Below are 24184 nucleotides of genomic sequence, written 5' to 3' on the forward strand. Positions count from 1 at the left end.
ATTTCTTTGCATTGATCGCTGAGGAAGGCTTTCTTATCTCTTCTTGCTCTTCTTTGGAACTCTGCATTCAGATGCTTATATCTTTCCTTTTCTCCTTTGCTTTTCACCTCTCTTCTTTTCACAGCTATTTGTAAGGCCTCCCCAGACAGCCATTTTGCTTTTTTGCATTTCTTTTCCATGGGGATGGTCTTGATCCCTATCTCCTGTACAGTGTCACGAACCTCCGTCCATAGTTCATCAGGCACTCTATCTATCAGATCTAGTCCCTTAAATCTATTTCTCTCTTCCACTGTATAATCATAAGGGATTTGATTTAGGTCATACCTGAATGGTCTAGTGGTTTTCCCTACTTTCTTCAATTTCAGTCTGAATTTGGCAATAAGGAGTTCATGATCTGAGCCACAATCAGCTCCCAGTCTTGTTTTTGTTAACTGTATAGAGCTTCTCCATCTTTGACTGCAAAGACTATAATCAATCTGATTTCGGTGTTGACCATCTGGTGATGTCCATGTGTAGAGTCTTCTCTTGTGTTGTTGGAAGAGGGTGTTTGCTATGACCAGTGCATTTTCTTGGCAAAACTCTATTAGTCTTTGCCCTGCTTCATTCTTCATTCCAAGGCCAAATTTGCCTGTTACTCCAGGTGTTTCTTGACTTCCTACTTTTGCATTCCAGTCCCCTCTAATGAAAAGGACATCTTTTTTGGGTGTTAGTTCTAAAAGGTCTTGTAGGTCTTCATAGAACCATTCAACTTCAGCTTCTTCAGCATTACTGGTTGGGGCATAGACTTGGATTACCGTGATATTGAATGGTTTGCCTTGGAGACAAACAGAGATCATTCTGTCATTTTTGAGATTGCATCCAAGTACTGCATTTTGGACTCTTTTGTTGACCATGATGGCTACTCCATTTCTTCTGAGGGATTCCTGTCCACAGTAGTAGATATAATGGTCATCTGAGTTAAATTCACCCATTCCAGTCCATTTTAGTTAACTGATTCCTAGAATGTCAATGTTCACTCTTGCCAGTGGGAATCCCTACCTGTGCTCAAATCCTAGCCCTGCCATTTCCTGACTGTGTGACCTCTGGGCAAGTTACTTGACTTCTCTGGGCCTCAGTTTCTTCACCTACAAAATGAAGATGATAGTAGCACCTATTTCAAAGGGCTGTTTGGAGGACTAAATGAGTTCTTACATGTGAAGCTCTTAGAGCAGCACCGGGTACAATGGAAATGCTATGAAATTGTCTGTGATGACTATCATTGAGACTTTTTAAAACAATATATTAAAAAAAATTTTATTTGGCTGCATCATGTCTTATCTGAGGCACACGAGATCTTCATTGCATCATGAGTGATCTTTCTTTGCTTGGCTAGATATTTCTTATTTCTTCAATCTCATTTTAGGCCTTCTCTTCTCCAGGAAGCATCCTCTAAACCCCTCTGCTAAGCTGCTGTTACTAAGTCACTTCAGTCATGTCCGGCTCTGTGCAACCCCATAGACGGCAGCCCACCAGGCCCCTCCATCCCTGGGATTCTCCAGGCAAGAACACTGGAGTGGGTTACCATTTCCTTCTCCTAAACCCTTCAGTGGGGGTAAATGGCCCTTCTCTGGGCTTCTTCCCTTCTTCTTTAGCATTATATAGAAGTTATTTTTTTTAATTGAAGCATAGTTGATTTACAGTGTTAATTATTGCTATACAGCAACCATGATTCAGTTGTATATACATATATACATTCTTTTTAAAAGTCTTTTCCGTGATGGTTTATCACAGTATATTGACTATAGTTCCCTGTGCTATACAGGAGGACCTTTTTTATCCATACTATATGTAACAGCTTACATCTGCCAACCACAGCCTCCCACTCCCTCTCTCCCCCAGCCACCTCCCCATAGCAACCACCAATCTGTACTCTATCTGTGATTCTGTTTGTTTCATGGAGAGGTTCATTTGTATCATACTTTAGATTCCACATGTAAGTGACATCATATAGTATTCATCTTTCTCTTTTGGACTTACTTCACTTAGTATGATAATCTCTAGTTGCATCCATGCTGTTGCAAATGGCATTATTTCATTCTTTTTTATGGCTAAGCAGTATTCTACTATATACAAATGTGAAAGAAAGACAGTGAAAGTTTGCTCAGTTGTGTCTGACTTTTTGCGACCCCATGGACTGTAGCCTACCAGGCTCCTCTGTCCATGGAATTCTCCAGGCAAGAATACGGGAGTGGGTAGCTGTTCCGTTCTCCAGGGGATCTTCCCAACCCAGGGATCAAACCCATGTCTCCTGCATTGCAGGCAGATTCTTTACCGACTGAGCCAGCAGGGAAGTGCCTGCATGTATGCACCACATCTTTATCCATTCACCTGTCGATGGACATTCCGATTGTTTCCATGTCTTGGCTATTGTGAATAGTGCTGCTATGAACACAGGGGTGCATGTATCTTTTTGAATAGTTTTGTCTGGATATATACCCAGGAGTGGGATTGCAGGATCATGTGGAAGTTCTGTTTTTAGTTTTCTGAGGAGCCTCCATACTATTCTCCACAGTGGCTGCACCAATATACATTCCCACGTTGGATGATTCTCTTTTCTCCACACCCAGAAATTACTCATTTTTGTTCACTCAAAAATTATGTATGAACCCAGCCAGGTACAAAGACATTCAACATACACTTATTAGCTGAGTAAGTGTATGTTGAGCTGAGTAAGTGTATTTGCTGAGTTCAAAGACATTCTACATACACTTATTGCTGCTGCTGCTGCTAAGTGGCTTCAGTCATGTCCGACTCTGTGCGACCCCATAGATGGCAGCCCACCAGGCTCCTCTGTCCCCGGGATTCTCCAGACAAGAATACTGGAGTGGGCTGCCATACACGTATTAGCTGAGTTAAATGTATGTTGAGCTGATTAAGTGTATTAGCTGAATAAGCGTAGCTGCCACTGAGCTGGCTCCAGGTAAATCTCTATGAACGTTTGTCTCTAGCGCCCCCTACCTCCTCCATCACGTTCAAGACCACCCTCCTGCCTCCCTGGCCCCAATTCATGTTCAGTATCGCTAATCAGTGTAACTGAAAAAGGACATTAGCTTAGAGTATGGGGTATGTTTATAGATCAAGGGAAGACTCCTAAAGCATCATCTGTGTCCATGGATTTGCTCAAGTCCAATCACTTAGGGCTTCCCAGGTGGCCCAATGGTAAAGAATCTGCCTGCCGAAGCAAGAGATGCATGTTCTATCCCTGGGGTTGGGAAGACCCCTTGGAGGAGGAAATGGCAACTCCAGTATTCCTGCCTGGAGAATCCCATGGACAGAGGAGCCTGGCAGGCTATATAGTCCATGGTGTTGCAAAGAGTCAGACACAACTGAGTAACTGAGAATGCACACAGTCACATAGAATGTGACTATATACCATGAATGTGAGCTGAACTCTGTCCTCTGATAGTCCCAGCATGGAGATGAGTGAGAGCAAGACCTTGAAAACAGAATCACACTGCAGCGTAGAAACATGCCCAAAGGGAGAGGCCTGTTTGGGAGAGTGAGAGCAGGGAAGTCTCAGGATTACAAGAAGGGCCAAGGTGTTTGCTTCAATTTAAGACCTTCCCCCTCTTTTTACATTAGCACTTTTGGAAGGTATTTAATGATGATATACCCCAACCTACATTTATCCTTCAAGACACCATTCCTCTTTGCTAGAGTTTATTTGGCCATGGGTGGATCAAAGCTGGGTCAGAGTCTCACCTATGGGAATTTGGAATTAAGACAGTCTCTCCACATGGCAAGAACTATCTGCAACAGTAAAGCTAGGGGTGGCTGGACTATACAAGGTGGGCCAGTTCAGTTCAGTCACTCAGTTGTGTCCGACTGTTTGCAAATAGAAGTGGAAGATAAAAGAGTACTGATGTCTCTCCTGTCCTGGTGTCAGTGCCCTTCTGTCTGTCCTCAGATGCTGATAACCTCCCCTTACCCTGTATTCTTAAAATGATCCTTTTCCCTTTCTGAAGTCCAGTCATCGGGGTTGCTATCACTTACGATCAAAGCATCCTAACAGTGGTTCCCAAACTCCGTGCTGAGGCACCCTAGGGCACTTGATTACATTCATGGGGGTATTTTGTTACTCTCTCATGTGGATCAACTTGTTGCATTGTTTTTAATTATTTCTTTCTCGGTGCTGTATGCTGTTTGTTGGTGGAGAATGTTTGCTGATCACTAAGGAAAAGAATCTGATGCTGGGAGGGATTGGGGGCAGGAGGAGAAGGGGACGACAGAGGACAAGATGGCTGGATGGCATCACTGACTCGATGGACGTGAGTCTGAGTGAATTCCAGGAGTTGGTGATGGACAGGGAGGCCTGGCGTGCTGCGATTCATGGGGTCGCAAAGAGTCGGACACAACTGAGCGACTGAACTGAACTGAACTGAAGGAGATGAGGCAGGTTGAAAAGATGGTCGGGTAATACCTGAGGGAAGAAGCAGGGTATTCAGGTTGACCATCTGACCCTAACAGACAGGAGAACAGGCCAGCAGGGGATCCAGGTATGGGGAGCAGAGTGCTCCCACCAGTTTATACATTTTTGGTAAGGGAGTTGATCCTATGTCCACCAGCTGGGTGATGAGTAAATCTAACCAAGTATTCATGTGTAAGTTTATTTAAAAAGAAAAATCTTAATTATGCTGAATTTTTGGTGTGCAGAAGACTCAAATTAGAGAGCTTAAAATAAGAGGTAAATAATAATATGTTGACATGTCTATCTTGTGACCATATAGGGAGAAAATGAATATGAAATAATTGAAACACCTGACATTTATAAATCAAAAGGTTAAGCTTTGCTAAAATTCACTGTACAAAGAATACGCCACCAGGGGGTGCAGCTGGGGGAGGTAGCTCAGCTTTATTTACGAAAAAAATAACTGACAAAACAATAAAAAACCAAAACTAAAAGACATTTTTAATTACAATGTGAGCTGAAGTGTTGTATTTTTTTATGAATTTGATTTTAAAAAGAGAAATATCTGACATCACCAATGGGCAGGTCCTTAATCCACTTTTAAATCTTTCCCCACAAGCATGGCAGTCACAGGGTGCATGGACGCCTTGTGCTCCTGGTAGGTACGGATGGCTTGATCACGGGATTTGTCAAAGGCAGCAAGGTCCCTGTGTTAAAAAAAAAAAAAGATAATGACTTGTTGACTTGTTTTGGCAAATTTTATTATGCTTGCAAAGCAAACAGATTAATAATAGATATGTCAGGTTATATTTTTTTCAGAATTCCTGTCAAATTCATAGTCAAAATAATTTCACTGAGGTATTTTTAAATTGTATCTTGTGGCCAAGATAACAACTTTTTTCAATTTTACCAAGCATTCCTTTATTAAATGTCAAGCAACCTATTCTTCTACTTAATTGCAACATTTGAATTAAACAGGTTTGGATTTACCTGCTTGATCTTTCTTGCATTTAACTTCAGACACTTTTTTCTTGTGCTTCCCTACTCACCAATGATCTTCTACTTGATTTTAAAGATCTTCCTGTGTATATAAGATTGCCTTCAATTTATTTCCTTTCAGCAGCATCTAATCCTATTTGGCTGGCCCATAACAGATAATCTTTAAAAAGCTACAAAATCATCTCAAATTTAAAACATTTAGAAATGTTAACTCCTATTCCAAAATTATATCTATAATCTTTAACAAATTTAAAAATATTATTTTTAGATTGCACTTTACAAAGTATTATAGCAACAACAAAAATATCTGTTTAAGATTTTTCTTTCCCATTCTTAATGTAAAATCAAAGCACAGTAAGGCTTGGTTCTTACTTGAATAAGGGCCGTGTAAACTTCATCCTTCCTTGTTCAGTTGCCATTTTTAGAGCCAAAGGAATTGCTTCCTCCCATTTCGATTGAATGCAGAGTCGTAACCATCTAAAAGGAGGATTTTAGGGGGTATGGGGTGGGAAATGAGGTGGAAACAGGATATGACAGGCATATCTGAAAACTTTTGTAATGATAAATAATCCCATTATAGCTGCACTGTACACCACTTTATATTATGTCCTTCTGAGAATCTCAAATCCTTATATATATCATTCAATAATTGGAGAAGAGAAGGAAGAAGAGTGTGTTCTTGAAAAATATCATGTTTTAGAATTTGGATTATGTAGGTGCTCATGGGTCTAACATATGTAATTTATGAAGGAATTAAACTTTGATTCAGGCTTATACTACCAAATTTAAATTAAGAAAGATGGACAGAATCAAAGATTTCTGGATGTTCCCATTTCAGAGCCCGTTTGGTTAGTTGTGGAAGAGTGCTGATTTACCACTGGATCCTTAATTCTAATTTTTTTAAAGGCAAGAAAAGCTTACAGAAAATTCTAACAAAAATTAATATGATCATATTACAGACACTGCAACTATTCCTTAAAGACCACTATAATTCTGTATCTAGATGCAGTAAATTTAACAAGGATTTCTTGAGACTCATGTATGTCTCATATGCTGCTTCCCCTTTCTCTACCTGTTAAACTAGTTTTCCACTTTCTTCCACAGAGACAAGTTAAAATGATGTACCTGAATCGTATTTCAGAATTGTTAATGGCATTGAAGTTGTACACCTCTTGCATTCGCTTTATGTGCCCCAATGGAAGAGGTGCCTAGAGCAAAATAAAGAAGTATAATGTATCATTTCAACAGGATTCCTTGGAAGAAAGGAGTGGGAGAGAAATTCTTAGCCAGATTAAAATCCTCAAGTGTATAATACAGCAATAAGTTAGATAAAAACAAACAAATGCACACTAAGATAAATTTTGTGCCAACTTATTCTGAATACAGATGTCCTGCTAGAAGGCAAAGTGTCAGTCACTCAGTCGTGTCCAACTCTTTGCGACCCCACGGACTGTAGCCCATCAGGCTCCATAGAATTCTCCAGGCAAGAATACTGAAGTGGTTAGCCGCTTCCTTCTCCAGGGGCTCTTCCTCACCCAGGTCTCCTGCACTGCAGGCAGATCCTTTACCATCTGAGCCACCAGGGAAGCACTACAGAGCCAAGGGTTAATTTAATTTGCAAGATACACAGAGAATTAAATGAGAAGTACTCTCTTGAGACTTTTGGATGTATATAAATAGTAACTTTCAGACCCTTTCCAGAATCTTTCAAGTTCTTCCTTATACTTTACATATCTTAAATTTATTCTATTCTCCAGATTCAATCACAGTTAATTTTCTTCCTCACCGAGTTCCCCCAGTGTTATCTTTGTATGTTTCCTCTGAAATCCCTTTTAAATTATCCATATCCCTACAAAATAGCAGTTTTTAAATTTTTATCTTACAGGCCTTTTTCAGAATCTGATGACTATTATGTACCCTTTCCTTAAGGGGAAAGTACATATATGAACACAAACTTATGCGTACAGTTTCAGGGGGTTCATCAACTCTTGTGCCCAAGTTGTGTGTGTGAGAGTGTGCTCACTCATGTCTGACTCTTTGCAACCTCACAGACTATAGCCCACTGGGCTCCTCTGTCCGTGGAATTTTCCAGGCAACAATAATGGAATGGGTTGCCCTTTCCTCCTCCAGGGGATCTTCCCAACCCAGGGATTGAACCCACATCTCTTTCATCTCCTGCACTGGCAGGTGGATTCTTTACCACTGTGCCATCTGGGAAGCCCCTGTGCCCAGGTTAACCCGCCCTAAAGGGAGAACAAGTTTGGTGAAGGAGAGAAAGAAGAGTTCAGTTTGGTCAAGCGGAGAGTCCGTGGTGCCTGCATGATGCAGGCTGGGGAACCATGAGGTAGTTGGTAACTCTGCTCCAGCCATGACTTTATCTTACAGAACCTCACTCCCACTCATTAACCATCTCTGCTCTCACTGACTGCGAGACCCTTCCCGAATTGTTTCAATTCAACTCGGCTCCAAGTCAAGCCAGGCTGGCCAGCGGGTTAAGGTCTTGTCCTCAGTGCCCTTCCTCTCCCAGTGTTTGACGTGCCTGCTCCCCAGTCATCCCATCATTTCTCTTTTCGCAGTTCCAGGAGACAGGGCAGGAGGGGCTACAGAAGTGTGTGAGGATGGCCTCACGCACTAAAAAATGCTCTAAAGCGCCCATTGCTGTAAAGTGCTATTCATCTTGTATCGATTCCACAGGAAATTCTGTTCAAAAGTCTCCATCCCTCTCAAGGTCCTTAGAAGTGTTAACTCTAAGGTCTAAGGACCTGTCTTATAATAAGAAAGACCTCACTGTGTCCCACTCAACTTACAGCATCTCCTCTCAGCTGTGCATATTCATTCAATCCCCTGGCTTTGAAACCTTCAAATCTGCCTGGACTTCTTCCTGTTAACCCCTAATCCAGTGAATCCTCAAACCCCCTGCTCCATCCTGTGATCTCCTTCTTCTGTTCTTTCCCTTCCCACCAGCTCCCTCCCTCCTGTCCCGGGCTCCTTTGAGTCTCCCAACTAACTTCACTGCCAGCATTCCTCATTCCATCCAGCCTCCCCAGCATCAGAGGAATAGTCGTCATAATCACCATTGCATCAGATCACTCATCATTAAAAATGTGAAATCCTTCGCTCCTATCTAGAATCACATCTAACATTCCTAGCCTGGCATTCCAGACTTGTCACATCAGGTCCCAGCAGTCTTTCTTGTGTTCTCTCCATTAACCTCTTTCCCAAACCCACAGCTTCCTCCTCCTGCAACACCAGCCACACTGTCATGTTCTACTCCTTCCGACTTGAATTTCTACCCGCCTGCTGACTGTTCTGCTCAGATCAATCCCCAGTCCCCTCAAATCCTTCCTGATTACCCCAGTTGGAAGGGACTCCTCCTTCCCTTTTTTTACAAATGACACCTAAAATTCCTCCTTTTACTGCTAAATTTTGCATGTGTGACCTTTCCTAGTAGCTTATAAACTTTTTGAGGACATGGGATATTTCTTTCTTACATACTTTTATATTCAGCACTGTATTAAACATAGCAGGCATTCAATCAACAAATGTTTTTAAGTAAACAAATGAATTTTAACAAATCATTTTTTTCTGTTAGTTTCCACATTAATACTTTTCCAATACTGTGCCTTTATCCCCATTTTAATTTCTAATATTTTAGTACTTACACTAGTACTTACACTCTGGAGCATCTGTGCTAAAAATTCATTCACTTGATGGGAAGAGAAGTCTTTTAGGTCTGCTGAGCTGAATGAATTTAAATCATCATCTTTGGCCTGAAATAAATGTTGCCTGATTATTTACATTCATGTACAACTCCGCAAAATGTATTGGTTTATCTGACATAAAAGTTAAGAAAGAAATACATAAGATTATAAAAAAATTAAATTAAGCGTTAGCTATTTTAAATCATTCTGAGATGGCATCAGTGTAAGTTAAAGAGCTGATATGATTCCTAGATCTATATTACTTAAGAAAAATTAGACTGTCAGGAGTGGAGGAAACTTTTGACATCCTCTGCCATTTGTATTATATAGATTTCCAAAGTAAAGAAACACTGCAAAATACATGGCAGGTAATTTACAGGCCAATTCAAACATGTGGGTAAAAAATTATATTGCATATTCTTTAAAATACCACACTAAGGAACACATAAGGCCACAAACAGATCTTTCCCTTCATCTCCACATATTCTCTTTGCCCCTGCTTAAATCTTGGAAACTGTCCAAGGAAAAAAAAGTGCTTCTGTACTTTTCAATTTAGGATTCACTGTGATTTATCTTTGAGGAAATGATTAAGGAATATTAATAAAGCTTATCGAAATGGGTATTTTTAGAATCTTTTAAAATAGTTTCAAATTATTTTAAACTAGGGTTTCTTTTAAAAGAAATATATGCAAAGGTTTGGAAAAAAAAATGAAATAGGACCAAATGAAAAATTCCTCTGCTTTTGCTCCCTGTCTCTAAGTCCCACTCCTCAGAAACCTATATTAATAGTTCCTTGTATATCCCTCCTGAAAATTTAATGTATGCATATACATCTTTGTATAAAAGCATTATTTTACAGCTTCCTCCCCTTCAAAATGCCCTTAATATCAGAACTGCTTCCCTTTTTAGAAACTGATCTCAATATTAGAAGTTACAGATCTCATTCTCTGCTTAAAAACATGCAAATTTAAACTATCTAGGATATACTCATTAGTGGTAAAAACATAAAGAGCAGGGAAAAGATAAAACCAAAATTCAGGGTCACGGTTCCATGGCAGGGCCAGGTGGGTAGAGGGAAGAATGAGGTGGGGAGGGCAAAGTGCGGACAGAGGAGGTACATGTGAGCACAGTCAGCCTCTGCTCTGACGGGAAACTGTTGAATTTTATATTTTCTTATGTTCATATTTTGTTTAAAACCAGAGTATCTTTGTCATGGTTTCTTGTGGTGTTTTCCTGGTTTGCCTTACTCCTGATTTGGTTTCTTTTCCTTTTGCTGGCTTTCCCTTGGTTCTCCTAATACCTGGAGCTTTCTACTCCTCTCTTACACTCCATTCCCAAACTTTGGGGGAAACTATGCCTCCCTATCTCTTCTTCTAAGGGCCCCTATATTCATCGTTCCTAAAAATCATTTCCTCTCCCCTAAGAGGCCTATATTCCCCTTTCCCTTTTAAGATCAAGAAAATCAGAACCAATATCATCAACATCCATTTGTTTTCCCCTCAAATTTAACTTTACACACTGGGGGCTGGTATATATTATTTTGGACAAACCAGACTGAATGAATAGCCTTTCCGAGCACATGAGTTCATAAGTAAAGCACCACGCCCCCACTTCACTGAGCAGAGACATATTTGTACAACTCAAAAAGAAGGCAAAAACCATACATTACTACTCACAGTGATCCATCTTTGACTCAAGGAAATGCAAGCATTTGTCAGGGTCATATCATAACTGCAACAATGAAAAAATATTAGAGTTTATATTTTATCCAAAACCACATGCTTTTGCATCAATGCCATTCTGAAATTATAGAACATACTTAAATCTCAAAGTTCTTTTGAAAATAACCCCAGAGTGACGGCAATAGGAAATCTACCTGATTTAAATATGACTGATATCCTCTAAGAACACAGAAATCCAAGTAGATACCAAATTAATGAAGCACTGGATTATTTTGTTTTTATTTATTATTATTGTCTGTGCTGGGTCTTTGTTGCTTCACAGGGGCTTTCTCTCACTGTAGCAAGCAGGGGCTACTTTCCATCACTCTGTGTGGTCTTCTCACTGTGGTATGTGGGGTTCTCAGTGTAGTGGCTGCTCTTGTCGTGGAGCACAAGCTCTAGAGCCTGGGTTCAGTAGCTGTGGCGCACTGGCTTACTTGCCCCGAGGCGTGTGGGATCCAACCGCTGTCCCTTGCACTGCAGGGTGGATTCTTGACCACCAGGGAAGCCCCAACACTGGATCGTGCATTGGAGAGAATGGCAAACATCGTAGCAGAGACTGTCACATGCTTCAGTAGTATGTGCTGAAGGGGCTGGGCTGAGCATATGCAGTGTTTTCTGATGGCAGGAGCAGTTGAGGGTACACAGGACGACATGGCAAACACCACAAGGTCCTTGCTGTCGTGGATTTTACCTCCCATGGTTCCAACCTTCTAATCATCCACCAGATCTGCCAGTAACTGCTATGTGCTAGGCACTATTCTAGATGATGGGGAAATAATGGTGACACCCTTGGGAGACTCTGAAATCTTGTGATTTTGTTCCTCTCTTTTCAGAAGAAAACAGAATTAACAAACCCTGACCATTAAGCAAAGCAACTTATGTTAAGGTTTATGCGTCCTCAGCTTGGAAAACAAATCATACATTTTGCAACAATGGAAGAGACCATGTAATGTGTGTGAAATTCTTGTAAAACATCTCTCTTTGTCTGTAAGTCATGCTTGCTTGATGTGAAATGTTTCTATTAAAACACAGAGGGGTACCTGTCTTGCAGGGCCTAAATGAGGTAAGTTTTGATTAGAAGTGACCACTGAATTTGCTTTCAAGAGTTTGTGCCATGGGGCAAGATAATAAAAGGGTCAAAGCAGTGACCTTCTTTATGTTTGCATTTTCTTTTGTGGCCCCATGGCTTGTGGGATTCTAATTTCCTGACAAGGGATTGAACCTGGGCCCTTAGCAATGAGAGCGTGGAGTCCTAACCACTGTGCAACCAGAGAGTTCCCAGCAGTGATCTTTTTTGAATTAGTTGCCAGTTTATTTTCATGACGTAGTCAGGCTGTGAGCAGCGGGCAGGCCCTTTTGACTGCCCTCGAGCCCAAAGTGGGACCAGAGGTCCTTGACTGCTCAGGATGTAAATTACCTTCAATTAGAACATGACTTAGCACTGATTTCATAAGAAATAGCAGGACAGTAAAAAAAAAAACCAACAAAACAAACCAACCTTCAGCTGGTCTGTTTCTTGGTGCCTGAAACTTCCTTCTCAATGTAACAAAAAAAATTAAATAAGGATTAGACCAGGAAGGCAAAGCAACCCTTTCTTAGGGAAAGGTCCTAGGAAAAGTAACGGGTGAACCAGGTATGAGCCCTGTTTTCCTGGTGCTTCAGTGGAGTGAAGAAGAAAGACTTAATAATTACACAAATAAATTTAAGATTACAATCGTGGCAACAACTGTGAAGAAGTGATCCACAGCACTGAGAAACCCAAAATGGGAGACTTGACTTAGAGAGGTCAAGGAGTGCTCCCATGAGAAAGTGGTTCTTGAGTTGAGACTGAAATTAACTGTAAAGAGTACTCAGGTAGAGGGAACAGCAAGTTCCTGGCTGCAACACGGAATAGTCAGCATCCCTGAACAGGACTCTTGGAAGACCAGGATTCAGGCCCCTGCTTTAAGGAGGGTGCTTTGTTTAAAAGGCTGTATAATGGGTTGATGGCAACCAAGGTTTAAATCTCAACTCTCATTACCTGCTGTGCAACCTTTGGCAAGACACTTTACTCTAGCTAAGCCTAATATACCTCCTCTGGAAGTGGGGATGGTAATTTATGACACTATTGTAATAATGAACATAAGGCTTTTGTATTATTTTTCTTATTGCAAAGGTTTTCAAGAAAAGGGTAGTATCTTATTCTTTTCTGTATCTCTCACCATCTTTGTGCAGAAAGGAGGCACTAAATAACTGTTGCTGTTGTTTAGTTGCTGTGTCACGTCTGACTCTTTGCGACTCCACAGACTATAGCCTGACAGGCTCCTCTGTCCAAGGAATTTCCCAGGCAAGAATCCTGGAGTGGGTTGCCACTTCCTTCTCCAGGGGAATCTTCCCAACCCAGGGATCAAACCCACATCTCCTACATTGGCAGGCAGGTTCTTTACCACTGAGACACCAGAGAAGCCCTCTCAGTAATTACCCACAATGACTTGAACTAATTTATACTTATAATATCACGGAAATTACTTTTTTGACCCCAGGGTTAAGCTTCTAACACCTAAGAACTCAACTCTTATTACAAACTAGTAATAGCTTAAGGAAGGCATAAAATTCTCTCAGATACTTTGAGGAGCTCTAGGATTTCAGAGAATGAGAAGGAAAGCATTAGAATGTAAGCACTTACTTGGGTTTTACAGGGGGCAGTCCAGGAGAGTACAGCCAGGTGTTCCAATCCACTTGATTGAGAATATCAACCTGAGAAGAGAAGGCACACGCAGTTTGCTACAGAATAATCTTTTCTATTGAAAAAAAAAATCTAAAACAGATTTTTAGGTCCTCAAACATATAATTTGGTCTATACTGATGTGCAAGAAAATTTTTAAGTCTCTCTGAAATAAATGTATATTAATCAGCAGTATTCTTTTAAATAAATAAGAAAATCAAGTAAGCACACAAATCTCTGAACATATTATTGCAGGTTGCTCTGATATAGGAAAATTCTATACATTAGTTCATCCTGTTGAGACCACATTTTAAATAGGAAAACATTCAATGAAAGATTGAGTCTTAAATTCTGGGCCAGTACCACTATCAGGTAACTCAAATCGGCCTAACAAATAGCTATTAAATAAAGACAGATTAGACATGCAAAATAAGAAAAGTCTTAAAATCCAACCTTATCTTTAAAGTGGGAATACAAGAAATCCTTCCAGTTATCAGTAGTTATGCTCTTGTAGGAAAATTTCTCAACATAAGCCTTTAAGAATCCTAGGAAAACCTCTAAGGTTTTTTAAAAAGAAGAAAAAAAAGAAAAAGTCAATTAATAGATAAGTAATTGGTTAATATATTTTTTGGGCACATTGTACCAAACCTCAGAGAACACTCAGAGAAAAGGAAAAGCAGAGAGGGCTACAAGGATAGAATAATGTCAAAATGTTCAAAAGTAGAGGTAGAATTTAAGTTGTACCTTGAAGAACATATGTAATTTGGTGGAAGGTAGAAGAGAAATCCTAATTAGAGATAAGAGGATGACATAAGACACAGAAAAGGAATACACAACATAAATTCTAAAAGCAACGATCTGAGTATGACTAGAGAGGAGGAAAATAAAATTGGACAGGCAGGATGGATCCAGATGAGGACGGGCTTTCAAAGTCTATTAAGTCAAAGTCCAAAAGACAGTACAGTTATTTATTTATCTAATCAAATAAGTTTTTATTTTTTTAATTGAGGTATCATTCATTTACATTGTTGCCAGGGTCCAGCCCTGGTGGATCCAAGGAATTCAAAGTGGGGACGGAGGAATTAATTGCTTAATTGAAGATATGGAGGGAGATTAGAAAGAAATAGTGTAGTAGGAAAATAAGTGGAGAAAAGAGGTTGAATAACTTGGTTTACATAGAAAACCAATAAAACTCCAAGACAAGGAGTTTGCACCACCTACGTAGGCCACCGGCGCCCGCTTGAATAGTGGAGGGTGCCCCACCTTGGGCTCCCTCTCACGTGGGTCTTAGAAGCCAGGGCAAGTAAGTAGACATGGCGAGCCTCCACGCTCCAGATGGGAATTCAGCCAGAAAAGAAGAGAACGAGAAAAGACCACACGGGGGAAACCAGTCTTTCCAGGAACCGGTCCGTTTCTTTATTTTTCAGGTCCACTTTTATACTTTTAGTTGTACATACAGATAAATGTGTTCTCAGCATATCTTTGTTCTTACAAGGGTCTTACATTTGTTTCACAATATCTTCTGGTCTGGAGACCGATTAACATTTTATGGCCCCACCATTCTTTCTATTGATAAAGGTTAACCGATCAGAAAACTTGTTTCTCCTTAAGATCTATTTAGTCTTAAGATAGTGATAAAGTTGCATTTTTACATAGCAAGGACACAATGATTTGTAGCAAAGAAAGAGGAGTACAGTGATCTATAACAAAAGAGAAGGTTCATTAACTCAAAAGTCTAGTATTGCTAACATCAAAACGACTATACTTCTTTTTCTATATTCCAATTACATCGATTAACATACTTCCAGGTGCCTAAGGATATGGATGCCTGGCGGCAATCATTAACTCAGCAATGAAACCCTTCACCAACATGATTTTTATCCTTAGAAAAACCCTATGCTAACTAAGACTTTCAAAATATTCCAAACTCTCTGGGTTGTTTAAAGGAGCCTCGCTGGATCTGCTCGTGCATCTGCCCCAAAACCAGAGTCTGCCTGCCTTACTGCATTGTGCTTTTCGCCTACTCTTCTGACATTATACGGGGGGCTATCCCCCCCCACCTCTCTCTGAAAAGGAGTTAACTTAGGACTCCTATTAATAAATCTCCTGGGCGTGACAAGGGTGCTTCCATCCAAAAACCTCTGTGCTGGCAGACTAGCTTGTGTGACAGGATTATCCACACTCCTGCTACTACCTACATGATTGGTTACCACCTCTCAACCATAAACAACCCAGAGAGTTTGGAATATTTTGAAAGTCTTAGTTAGCATAGGGTTTTTCTAAGGATAAAAATCATGTTGGTGAAGGGTTTCATTGCTGAGTTAATGATTGCCGCCAGGCATCCATATCCTTAGGCACCTGGAAGTATGTTAATCGATGTAATTGGAATATAGAAAAAGAAGTATAGTCGTTTTGATGTTAGCAATACTAGACTTTTGAGTTAATGAACCTTCTCTTTTGTTATAGATCACTGTACTCCTCTTTCTTTGCTACAAATCATTGTGTCCTTGCTATGTAAAAATGCAACTTTATCACTATCTTAAGACTAAATAGATCTTAAGGAGAAACAAGTTTTCTGATCGATTAACCTTTATCAATAGAAAGAATGGTGGGGCCATAAAATGTTAATCGGTCTCCAGACCAGAAGATATTGTGAAACAAATGTAAGACCCTTGTAAGAACAAAGATATGCTGAGAACACATTTATCTGTATGTACAACTAAAAGTATAAAAGTGGACCTGGAAAATAAAGAAACGGACCGGTTCCTGGAAAGACTGGTTTCCCCCGTGTGGTCTTTTCTCGTTCTCTTCTTTTCTGGCTGAATTCCCATCTGGAGCGTGGAGGCTCGCCATGTCTACTTACTTGCCCTGACTTCTAAGACCCACGTGAGAGGGAAGCCAAGGTGGGGGACCCTCTGCTATTCAAGCGGGCGCCGGTGGCCTACATAGGTGGTGCAAACTCCTTGTCTTGGAGTTTTATTGGTTTTCTATGTAAACCAAGTTATTCAACCTCTTTTCTCCACTTGTTTTCCTACTACACTATTTCTTTCTAATCTCCCTCCATATCTTTAATTAAGCAGTTAATTCCTCAGATGCCGATGCCGTCCCCGCTTCGAATTCCCTGGATCCACCGGGGCTGGATCCTGGCACAACGTTGTATTAGTTTTAGCTATACAGGAAAGTGATTCAATTGTACATATATGTGTGTGTATACATATATTCTTTTTCATATTCTTTTCCAAAAGAGAGTACTCTTAAATGCTCATCAATGGGGAAGGTTACATAGACTCCATACAACTGGTATTAAAAAGCATAAGATAGATTTGTAAATTCTGTTATGGAAGGATATATGTGAACCATTGTTGAATTAAAAAACAAATGTAAAAAAATGAAGAACAAATACATAGAATGATCCATTTTCTGTATTTAAAATAAGTATATGTACTTGTCTATTCATTTACACTGAGAAAAAGATCTGGAGCCATAGACACTAAACTGAGGGACTCTCACTTGTCACCCCTATAACCTTCTATGCCACATTAAGTGTTTTCAATGAGCATAAGCTATTTTCCTAATTTTTAAAATATTGAAGAGGTTTTTTTTCCTTTGAAGTGAAGCAGTACAATTCAGAATGGAGGGGCTAGTCAAGGTTTCAAATAGAGAGGTAATGTCAGAAGATGATATAGCTTTCTTCAGCAGCTACATAAAGAATGAACTGGAAGGATAAGATAAAACAAAAACAATAGTTAGAAACTTTATTACTCTTGAAAAAAAATCAGAAAATGCCAACTACTTGCCTGGTCCTCCAAGAAGCTGTTCAAGGTAAAAGAGTAAAGCAAAGCCCTTCTCATAGGGAACTGAAGAATACGCCACGTCAGGGTCTACGTTCGTCAGGTCAACCACGAGTTTGGTGAAAGGATGGGTCTCCCCAAAAGTCTTTATCTGTGGGACACAGAGAAAAGTTCAAGTATGAAGTCTGGTTACCACCTTGCAGACAAGCCAGCAAGGAAGGGTTACTTTACTCAGTGTCATAACTTTAGGGGAATCTAAATTTTAGGAGAATTTAGAGAGTGGTTAGCACACATTTCTGGAAATCAATTAATGGAATGGCTACTAGTGTAAGATTCTGTAATATTTCTTGCCTAGACTAGAACAATGTTTCAGTGCCTGGTTAGCAAGTTCAGCTCTCAGGAGAGAGCATTTAAAAATGACATAAATACACCAAATAAAATTCAAAGTCATTGAATATATTCATTGTAAACCCCCAGTAAGCTCTGATTAGTCATGAACACAACCATACACAGGAAAAGGATTAACATGTAACAAGAGAACATAATACCAGCATCTGCTTGCTTTCCCACACTGGTAAAAATGACTTTCTTATTGCCATTTCGTACAGTGTAAAGTAAAGCTGCCTTACAAACTGAATCTTTGAGTTTCACTTAGACAACCTGGGATGGATGCTTTTAGAAGTATGACTCATTTACCGAATTCTGGAGTTCTCCCCATCCGCCCAGAGCATGAAAATGTCTAAACTTTTCACCAAACAGTCGTCCACAAATGTGGCGTTCCAAGTATACGGTATGTCCTTCATTTAACCTGAAAAAAATTAAAGAATAAAAACACTGGCATGGCTGGGGAAAAAAGGCATGTGATCAACAAGATCTTTTCTTTTTGGTGTTTCTACAGAGCAAAACAATTGTAAAGTGTGAATACTCCACTCTAAGCAGACTGCTCTGCATGGCTTCCTTGCAGTTGGTTCAGAGCAATAGGAAGCCTAGCCCAGAAGATGGCAGTGCAGGCTCTGGTTTTATGTGTCCTGTGTTAAAATGTGACCACACCATGAACTAAATAGCATCAGCTGAAAACCTCTATTCTATCTGACACTGCGCCAAATATTACAGAATTAAAACAACCCTGTAAAGAGATGATAACAAAGATATACACAATCCAGAGAGGTGGAAGGTAGGGAAAGAAATAAAAAATAAGAACCAATAAAGAAGGAATAATAATAAATCTTACCAAAAGTGATCCCAAGTTTTGTTGGTCACTAGATTTCCTGTCCAACTATGAGATATTTCATGTGCTATAACCTAAAGGAAACAGTGGAAGTGATTATCTTAATCTAAAATAATTAATTATGTAAGCATTCTACTTTTTTCAATTCCATGTTGTTCAATTTATTTCATTTTTTCCACAGTTTCAGTTTTTTTACATTAACTGAGATATTCAAGGAATTATTCAGTTCAGCAAAAAAACAAACACAATTTAGCCAAACATAAAGTATTGTAGAGTTAAAAAAATGGAAATTCAACATTATTTAAAAAATATTAAATAGATACATCACTCCATTAAAAAATATTTCATAAATATATGAAGAGATCAAACCATAAAATGTTCTTAAATCTAAGGCAATTAACAGCATAGTATATGGCTGATACATGTTGAGGTTTGACAGTAAACAACAAAATTCTGTACATAAATTATCCTTCAGTTAAAAAATAAATTGTTTCAGAAAAAAAACAATGTAGTAATGTCTTGCAACAAGATAACACATTTTAACTTACATTGGAGAGTGACTTGTCACCAGCCTAAAAAAATAAAGAAAATTACCTTAGTATTTCAGAAATCAAATTACAGACTATATCTAAATGACAGCCTATGTCAAGACATAGTCTGGCATTTATGGTTCACTGTATTTCTGCTATTGTACTCCAAATAGTTCAAAAGCAACATGTATTGAGGAAATTTTTTTTAAATGCAGGACTAAAAAATAGCATTATTCTTTTTCTCCTTAATCTTGGGAATTTTCCCAATACCAGGAGGTATACTTGTCTCTAATTTCCCAGAAACATTTCTCCTCTTCCATTTTTTTAATGTACCCTTATTTTCTTTCACTCTCTCCTTAATACCCACAGTATATTTAAGAAAATTTTGTAGTGTCCTGTATCTACCATGGTGTGTTTTATTTATTTAGTTGCCAATCCATTACTCACTTGGTTTTAGGAAGGATTTCAAGTAGCTTACAAAGGCATATAAAATATAGCTATATACTATGGGCTAATTCTTCCCTAGTCATGGTAAATGGAGTTTTGTTTTGCTTTTAACCAGAACCTACATGCCAAGTGTAAATGGTATCGTTTCTTTCTCTGGATACACAATCCATCAATAGACTGTTATCCCACAACCCTCCAGTCCCAGCATCCCAAAGCACCTTGAACCTATATTATTTTCTCCCAAATGGCCAAGTTAGAAGTTGATATGATGATAGTAACTACAAGAAACAATAAAATCAGAAACAAAGATTACATAAATAAGAGAAAAGACTTTAAAAAAATTATTAGGAGCCAAAGTTTCTTCTTATTTAGGTTTATGTTTGAGGCAAATTCAACTTTAGATGAAGAAAAATTTACACTTACCAGCAGAGTAGGAGTTACAAAAGTGAGGCAAGGGTTTTCCATGCCGCCATAGGGAAAGGATGGCGGCAGGACCAACAGGTCATACTGCCCCCAAATATATGGGCCTCCCAGATCTTCTGCAATTTTAAGCATAGATTCAGTCTGGAAAATGAATGCATATATATTTGTACATCTTAATCATTGCCATAATAAATTCCTTAAAAGTACGCATTGCCTTCTATGAAGGCTATGAATTAATGATGCTATTTTAAATGAAAACGATACCCCAAAAATACATCAACTGCAAACTCATATAAAATAAGATACACTATTCTACTCTTTTACCACATTACTTAAAACCATTCATTTCATACTCAAAATCTTAAATCTACCATCTATCACTATTATTTAAAAAGGGTAACTTTATGACCAACCTCAGAAAATTCATAAGCAGACTTTTCCACCTGCTCTTTCTCAGACCATACCAACGTCCTTGGGCCAATCTGCCTGCAAAATGAAAAGGCTCAATAAAAATGAAATTCAGGCCAAATTACTCACCTGGTTCTAGGAAAGATTTAAAGTGTCTGCACACAAATCCTGACAGGAGTATGATTTACCATGTGCTTATGGGAAGGGGGTGAGGCTAAGTGGTCTTTCTGAGGTACAAACCTCCTGTTGTACATGCGGCAGTAAATCTGCTTGTCTATAAAGGGGAGCAGCTTGAGCCACGTGAAAACCTAGACGTTACGTGCCCCCAAAGGTTAGCTCACTGGCTCAAGTAAGACCCTTAGGGATCTAGTTTCTTCCCTCACTCTTACAACTGTAGAAATCTAGTCACGGCTCAATAAGAGATTATTCTAGAATAGGAGTGGATGTAAACTCTGTTATGCACTTAAAGGTTGATCGCTTTTATAGAATAGACAGAGAAGGAAATACTGTCAAATGCTGTAACATGGTGCAATAAGGCAGTTACTGATGGACACATACTCTATGATTCCTTTTATGAGGTGTCTAAACCAGTCAAACTCAGTGAAACAGAAAACAGAACAGTGGTTACCAGGGACTGGAAGGAGGTGGAAATGGAGCTGTTGTTTAAAGAGTACAGAGGTTCAATTTTTCAAGATGAAAAAGTTTCGGAGATTTGTTTCATAACGACACAAGTGACTACTGAACTATATATTAAAGCTAGTTATTGTAATTTTGAGTTTCTCTTTTAAAACCACAATTTAAATAAAAGGAAGAAACAAATATAACTATATATCACATACAGGACTAGAACTCAAAAAACATTTTTTTCATCTAAATTTCATCTTGAAAATTGTATGCAATGCAAATCCCAAACAATAAGACTTTGCCTTGATATTCTTCCCCAGAAAGGCAGTGGATTCTAGGGCAGTGCCTCTCAGACATCAATGTGCTTACAGTTATTTGGAGAGCTTGTGCAAATACAAAGCTTGATGTAGTAGGTCTGGGATAGTACTCAAGGACTTGTATTTCTTTCTCCTTTTTAAAAATATTTATTTATTTGGCTGTGCTAGGCCATAGTTGCAACATGTGGGATCTAGTTCCTCAACCAGGGATTGAACCCCGGCCCCCTGCATTGGGAAAATGGGAGTCTTAGCCACTGGACCACCAGGGAAGTCCTTGCATTTCTAACTAACTCCCAGGAGATGCCAAAGCTATTGGTCTATAGACCACTGTGAGTAGAAATGGTAACAAGGGCTATGTAGTATAAATTAATGAGAGCTGCAAATGTGAGCCACGTGCGTAATTTTAAATTGTCTAGTAGCCACATTTTTTTTTAAAAGCAAGATGAAGAGGGTGAAATTGATTTTAATACTATATTTTGTTTAACCCAATATATCAAAAATATTATCATTTGACATATAATCAGCATAAAAGATTGTCAGTAAAATATTTTGCATTCTTTTTTTTTCATATTAAGTCTTTAGAAATCCAGTGTGTGGTTTACACTTTCAGCACATCAAGCCTCATGTGGTTAGTGGCTGCTCCTCCAGACAGCAAAGTTCTAAGCTACAGGGGCTCCAACATCAGATGGCCTAGAATGGATCCCAGCTCTGATATTTTCTAGCTATGCTACTCTAAGCCAGTTATTTAAACTCACTGAGTTTTTTTATTGGTAAAATGAGAAAGAGTAATTGTATTCATTTCACAGAGTTGTGAGGATTCAAGAGGATGATGCACTGGAAAGCGAAAATGAAAGTCGCTGAGTCGTGTCTGACTCTGTGAACCCATGGACAATACAGTCCATGGAACTCTCCAGGTCAGAACACTGGAGGGGGTAGCCTTTCCCTTCTCCAGGGGATCTTCCCAGCCCAGGGATTGAACCCAGCTCTCCCGCAGTGCAGGCAGATTCTTTACCAGCTGAGCCACAAGGGAAGCCTGATGCATTGGAGCTGGTACGTAATGAGACCTGCTAATTGGCAACTGCTATGACAATGATGATTATTATTTAGCGAGTGCCTCCTATATGTCAGGAGCTTTACACATGTTGGGTCTATCAATCCTCACAAAAATCCTTTGAAGTACATATGATTATTTCTAGGTTTTAGGTGACGAAGATAAAACCCCAAAACCTTCAGCAGCCTCTGAAGTGAGATGTGAGTATGTCTTGGTGAGTATTCATCCTGATGCTCACAGATGCTCAACCTGAGAAGTGAGCTACCCAGGGATGTTCATAGTTAACTTCGAGAGCTGGACCAGAAGCTGTGTTTGCTTGACATGTCCAACATGCCCACATTTCTGGCAATTTGAAGAATGTGATTACTATACAGCCATTTTTAGTTTTCAGTTGTTTAGAAAGAAAAACAAACAAGAAATTAACAAAAGGGCACTCCAGCTGCTGGTATGGAGAAGGCAATGGCAACCCACTCCAGCACTCTTGCCTGGAAAATCCCATGGGCGGAGGAGCCTGGTAGGCTGCAGTCCATGGGGTAGCGAAGAGTCAGACATGACTGAGAGACTTCACTTTCACTTTTCACTTTCAGGCACTGGAGAAGGAAATGGCAACCCACTCCAGTGTTCTTGCCTGAGGAATCCCAGGGACAGGGGAGCCTGGTGGGCTGCCGTCTACGGGGTCGCACAGAGTCGGACACAACTGAAGCAACTTAGCAGCAGCAGCAGCTGCTGATAAAACTTTAACAAAATATCTTATATTTCTGTAATATTCATAGGCTTCCAAGAGCTTTAAAATAGTTTATCTCATTTATTGCACATAATCACCCAATGAGGTAGGAAGGGGGATGTCGTAATTTGAAAGATGAAAAAATGGAGGTTATGAGGATTGACTTGTTTAAACTTGTTTTAGACACCAGATTAACAGTAAGAGTATGCTCATTCTCTAATACTTGGAAAGTCCAAGGGGTGACTGGTAAAGATCTTTTAATTTAAAATTAATTCGTGATTTACATTTCATGATTAGATTTGAATATTTCTAGAGCTGTCAGCTTATTATCTTGGGAAACACAAAAGTGATCTAACAATAAATCCTGACAGGGAGTCAAGACACCTAAGGTTTGATCTTTGTGTATACTTCAAAATTTGTTCCAAAGCTCACCTGCTTTCTAAAGCTCCAACAACCAAAGCAATCAGGTAGCAGGGGATTGGAACCTGAAGGGGCAAACAAGACACACAGCACATGCTCGAATTAGTGATCTAGAATGTTAGCAGAATAAGGCAATTCATATTCAAAAGAAAGTTTCCTTTCAAATCTCCAAACATTAGTGTAGATTGCTTTCTTTTGGTACTTCTCAAGTGGTTCCCATTTTTGAGGGGTAGGGGTCTAGCAGTTCAAAATTATAATATAAAAACTTTCAAAACATCTATTTCCCTTTTGGGAAAGGAAGGAAAGCTTCTGAAATGTGAAAAATATCTGCACAGTATTACAAGGTACATCTTAAGCATTTCACAAAAATTAACATAGAAGAAGGCAACTATGCTTTCCTCTTTGTTTGGTCCTTTCTTCTTGAATTAAAAAATTTCGTTTTAAATTGCTTTTTTGAAATCACTCCTGGCATATTTGAGAGACACAAAATAATCCAGCTAAAGGTTTTGGAATCCCAGAAGCTGGTGTGGGGACAAAATTGTCCACTGTGATTCAATTACAAGTTCTGCTAAGGAGGATGGTTTTTAAAAGCATTAATGTACACACACACAGAGACAACACACACAATTCATTAAGAGTCAAAGAA

The 24184-nt window shown here is 39.3% G+C and overlaps 1 protein-coding gene across 2 annotated transcripts in view; it reads right to left on the reverse strand.

The window, feature by feature from the left end:
* Positions 4867-24184, reverse strand: part of LTA4H (leukotriene A4 hydrolase) — a 32254-nt gene continuing 12936 nt past the window's right edge. Inside the window, exons 6-19 of one of the 2 annotated variants that reach the window (XM_005680471.3) lie at positions 23551-23603; positions 20408-20480; positions 19995-20135; positions 19143-19166; positions 18598-18668; positions 18063-18174; positions 17373-17517; positions 14029-14132; positions 13537-13607; positions 10824-10878; positions 9121-9216; positions 6572-6654; positions 5819-5923; positions 4867-5154 (exon numbers count right to left, since the gene is read on the reverse strand). In XM_005680471.3, coding sequence (XP_005680528.1) covers positions 5037-5154; positions 5819-5923; positions 6572-6654; positions 9121-9216; positions 10824-10878; positions 13537-13607; positions 14029-14132; positions 17373-17517; positions 18063-18174; positions 18598-18668; positions 19143-19166; positions 19995-20135; positions 20408-20480; positions 23551-23603 — 1251 coding nt within the window. In that variant the 3' untranslated portion in view covers positions 4867-5036. Of the gene's footprint in view, positions 5155-5818; positions 5924-6571; positions 6655-9108; positions 9217-10823; positions 10879-13536; positions 13608-14028; positions 14133-17372; positions 17518-18062; positions 18175-18597; positions 18669-19142; positions 19167-19994; positions 20136-20407; positions 20481-23550; positions 23604-24184 lie in introns of both variants that reach the window. The other variant, XM_013963989.2, reaches the window with a different exon arrangement.

Source organism: Capra hircus, chromosome 5 (genome assembly GCF_001704415.2).
Source record: "Capra hircus breed San Clemente chromosome 5, ASM170441v1, whole genome shotgun sequence".
In the NCBI taxonomy this organism is placed as follows: domain Eukaryota; kingdom Metazoa; phylum Chordata; class Mammalia; order Artiodactyla; family Bovidae; genus Capra; species Capra hircus.